Raw genomic sequence first — 4,034 nt, forward strand, 5'->3', positions numbered from 1 at the left:
GGCCCCAGGCCTCAAAGAGCAGTTTTTGTTTTTAAGTAAAACAAATTTCAGTCTTAACTGTTGGCCTTAAAAAGAGGAAGGAACCAAATATAACTGTTCTTTTTTGGTTTATCTGTTAATAATTTGAAGTACTAAAAAAACTCGATAGTTGTCAGTCAAACCATCACATTGAAAATAGCTTGCTTTGTAATTCATCTGTACACACTGATCAAATCCTACACTGAGAGACCTCCTCTGAACACTGCATATTTTGAGTGTTTAATAGAATGTTTAAAAGTGACATACATATGACCAGTATATTTCTCCATGGAGAAAAGAAAAAGAGGAAGTCCAGTGATGTATCTCAGTATCATGGTATATTTTGTATATAAATATTTGAATTTTTTGACAAGCTGGTTCCCGCCGGGGTCAGCCCCGCTCCAGAGGCTGAGGCCCCCAAACCCAGCCAGAGCACAGACAGGACTGGCACGGAGAGTCCTCAGATCGACATGTCCCTGCCCCTTCCTCCTTCCTGCCAGGGCTGGTCCTTCCAGGCTCCACCGCCCCTCCCCTGCCTGAGGTTGTGATAGATTCCGGCATTTAGTTCTGGAGGGCGGAGTCATCAGGCAGGGTTCTGCCCCAGCCATGTCCTGGGGTCAGCACAAAAGTGCTATCTGAGGACCTGCCCATCTCATTGCTGGCCTGGGCTGTGGGCAGATGTGCAATGACCTGAGAGGCACCTGGAGCCCAAGGTGGCCAGCTCAGGTCCTCCAGGCTCCGTTGCAGGGTTTGGGGTGTGTAGACAGGGTTTGGCCCACCTCCAGTTGCCTACCCTTCCCAGGGGGAAAAGTAGGCATTTCTGGGTACTTGTTAAAGAGCATGGACCTGCCTTGTGTGCTCTGTATTTTCAGATCTGAATTACCAAGCTGCTGGCCATAGGGAGGCCTATGGGCAACTCCAGAAAGAGCTGAACGAGCAGCACGGTGAGGGGCTAGGGCCAAGGGCATTTCTCTTCTGTCTTCCTGCCCTAGATCTGTCTATACTGTCTCAGCATGCAGCGCATTGACATTTTTTCTTTGGAGAAACAAAAATCTTGGGGTTTCACTGACCCACTGTCTGTCATCGTGTTGAACGTCGGGAGTTCAGCTCCGTGGGAAAGTATCTTTTTACTGAGCCCAGCGCACATTGTGTAGCCCAGGATGACAGTGCCCAGCACAGATGACATAACGTGCCTTTCTCTTCTGTGTGACAGGCATCAATAATCAACCTTGATACTGTTTTCTACCAAATGTGGATAGAATTTCAAGTGCTCAGCACAGAACTCCAGGCAGCTGCTTCCAGCACATTAGAGTTGGCATGTGAATTGAAACCGTGCCGTCTCCTGCTAAGGAGCAATCTATTCCACCCAGAGCCATGTGTCTGCAACACCGGGCAGCCTGTGGCCAGGTGTGGGGCCAGGGTAGGGACTTGTCAGCACCCGTTTGTGTCCATAAGTTGTCAAAACACAGGCTGGTCACCAAAGTCTGCGTCACCCTGTCTGCTCAGGAGCCCCGTCCTGTTTCTTGGGGCCTGTGAGCCCAAGAAAAGGCCTCTGTCCCAGGGGAGTGACAGGCAGTAATTAGGGTGAGCTGGGTGGGAAGGTTCCCGGAAACCACTGTTCTCCTTGGAGCAGCCGAGGCAGTGGGAGTGTTGATTTGATTTCTAACTTGCTAACCCTGTAATTTACCTGCTGGAGCAGACAGTCCAGCTGCCTGAACCCTGAAATACTGTGTCGTTAATAGCAGATCCTGGGCCCACCCCAACCCACAGGCACGGCCCACAGAGGCAGAACGACCCGTGTGTCCAAGGACGCGCACCCTGGGATCCACTCTGCACCCTGAGGGCAGGCTCCGGGAGAGCAGGTCTGGGGCAGGGGTGGAGGCTGGGCCGGGCTGTAGGGCAGCAGCCCTGACCCCTGGACTGGGAGGGATTCCGGGAGTGAGTGCTGAGAAAGAGGCCCTCCCAGGGGCACAGACTATCTTGAAGCTATTGAGTTCCCCATCAGTCAATGTAGGGACCTGAGCATTGGCCCAGCTGTTAGGAGACCTGACTTGTGGGTGCTTCCTCTTCTGGGCCATTTCCCGTCTTTAACATGAGAGGGCCTTCCGTCATGGAATCCGTGTCTGAGTGCTGAGCCCAGATGCAGCCTCATAACCTGAAACTGGAGCTGGTGGCCATCACAAATCCGAGCTATGAACCAGGTGGCCGTCACGAATTGGTACATAACATGGAACCTATTTGCTATTCTAGTCCTTGTGTAAAGGTTCTCTCTTCTCAACATCAAGGTTTGTTTTTTAGGTAACTAAATTCTAAAATAGCCAATTATTTTGGCAACTACTTTTAAAAAATATATATATTTTATTGATTTTTTACAGAGAGGAAGGGAGAGGGATAGAGAGTTAGAAACATCGATGAGAGAGGAACATCGATCAGCTGCCTCCTGCACACTCCCCAGTGGGGATGTGCCCGCGACTAAGGTACATGCCCTTGACCGGAATCAAACCTGGGACCCTTGAGTCCGGAGGCCGATGCTCTATCCACTGAGCCAAACCAGTCAGGGCTGGCAACTACTTTTTTACTTCCCCTGGTATCATTAGTGCCCGGCAATGGCCTGGTGTGGGTACGGGTGAAATAGAAATGCCTGTCAAATGACCCAAAGGTTTGTAGATACGGTATCCCTTCCCTATCAACCAAGCTGTGCACAGCATGAATGAATAGGAGTTGCAATCCGTTTTCAAGCAGAACAATTGAAGAACAGTAAGTCACTGCTTACCCACCTGACCATCAGACTTCCAGCAACTTCTGAGACCTAGTCACCAAATGAAATCAAATAGAAAAAGCCCCAAGCAATGAAATAATTGTGGACACAAGCCCATGCATTTTACTCCATGAGTTATCTCTTTGCTGAGCCGAGGATGGCAGCTGCAGTGGGTGGCCCAGGCTGGCAGGAACACCGCCCGATGCCACTGCTTCCCATTCTCTTGCTCAGGGCATGGCTTGTTTATCTGGTCACATCAGACCAGAAGGGTGGTCCGTGCATACCCACCGACAGCAAGGAGAAACGAGGGACAGTTGGCAGGAAGGGGGGACGTATGGAGACGCAGGCTAAGGAGAAACGCAGGCAGCCTTGGTGTTCGCAGTGCAGTCCTGGCCTTGAGACCAAGTGGTTGCAAGGTTAGTGCTCACTGTCTTCTAATAAGGCAGGGAAGTCACACGTTCTGGAAAAATCCCCAGGACATAGGAAAGAGCAGCATAGCAAGAGTATAGATTTTGGGAACCAAATAGATGCGAATCCTGATTCTTCCTCCTCTCTACAGCAGGATATTGGCTTTTCCCTCCCAGGCTGTGACAAGGATCAGATAGGTCCATAAACATTTAGGACAATGTCTGGCCTATCAATGCTTAACCACTGGGACCTGCTGATGTTATTACAAATGAACTTGCTAGTCTTGAGCCCCTTCCATGCTTGCCCTCTAAGCCTCCTCCCAGAATGTGTCCCAAGGGTGATAGTGTATTTACTTCAGAGCTGGGTTTCCCATTCCAATAACTACTGCAATACTTTGAGGGCAGGACTTGAATTCTCACCTGCGTGGAAGGCCCGAGGCAAGTGCTGAGTTTTGCTGGCAATGGCCAGGGCTGTGAAACTTGGCTGTGTTCCCTGACACAGGGAGCCCACTGTCCTGTAGAAGGTGCTCAGCACCCACCAATTGCCCCTGAGCATTTGAAAGCGATGGTCCATCCCAGGTTTTCCTGCTTCTGTAAGGGCCTTGTGCAAAGCACTTGACCTTTAAAAAAAATTTTTTTTTTCATTTACTACACACATAGTGTCGTTTTGGAGGGAAGTTTAAATAAAAACAAAAAATACAATTCAATCACCATAGTGCTACGACTCAGATAAATACACTATTAATATTTTGTGAATTTATTTCTAGTTTTTCCCCCTTCGGATATACATACAAATATAGATGTTTACATATTATAGATAGGTATTTTTACAAAGTTGGGTATTTTTACAA

At 49.0% G+C, this 4,034-nt stretch overlaps 1 protein-coding gene across 1 annotated transcript in view; it reads left to right on the forward strand.

Moving 5' to 3' along the window:
* LOC102764179 (bone morphogenetic protein 8B) overlaps nt 1-1,251 on the forward strand; it is a 16,739-nt gene extending 15,488 nt beyond the window's left edge. The window contains exons 6-7 of the mRNA XM_006768472.2: nt 891-962; nt 1,232-1,251. Coding sequence (XP_006768535.2) covers nt 891-962; nt 1,232-1,251 — 92 coding nt within the window. The remainder of the gene's footprint in view (nt 1-890; nt 963-1,231) is intronic.
* The last annotated feature ends 2,783 nt before the right edge of the window (nt 1,252-4,034 follow it).

This window comes from Myotis davidii, unplaced genomic scaffold, assembly GCF_000327345.1.
Source record: "Myotis davidii unplaced genomic scaffold, ASM32734v1 scaffold2763, whole genome shotgun sequence".
NCBI lineage: Eukaryota > Metazoa > Chordata > Mammalia > Chiroptera > Vespertilionidae > Myotis > Myotis davidii.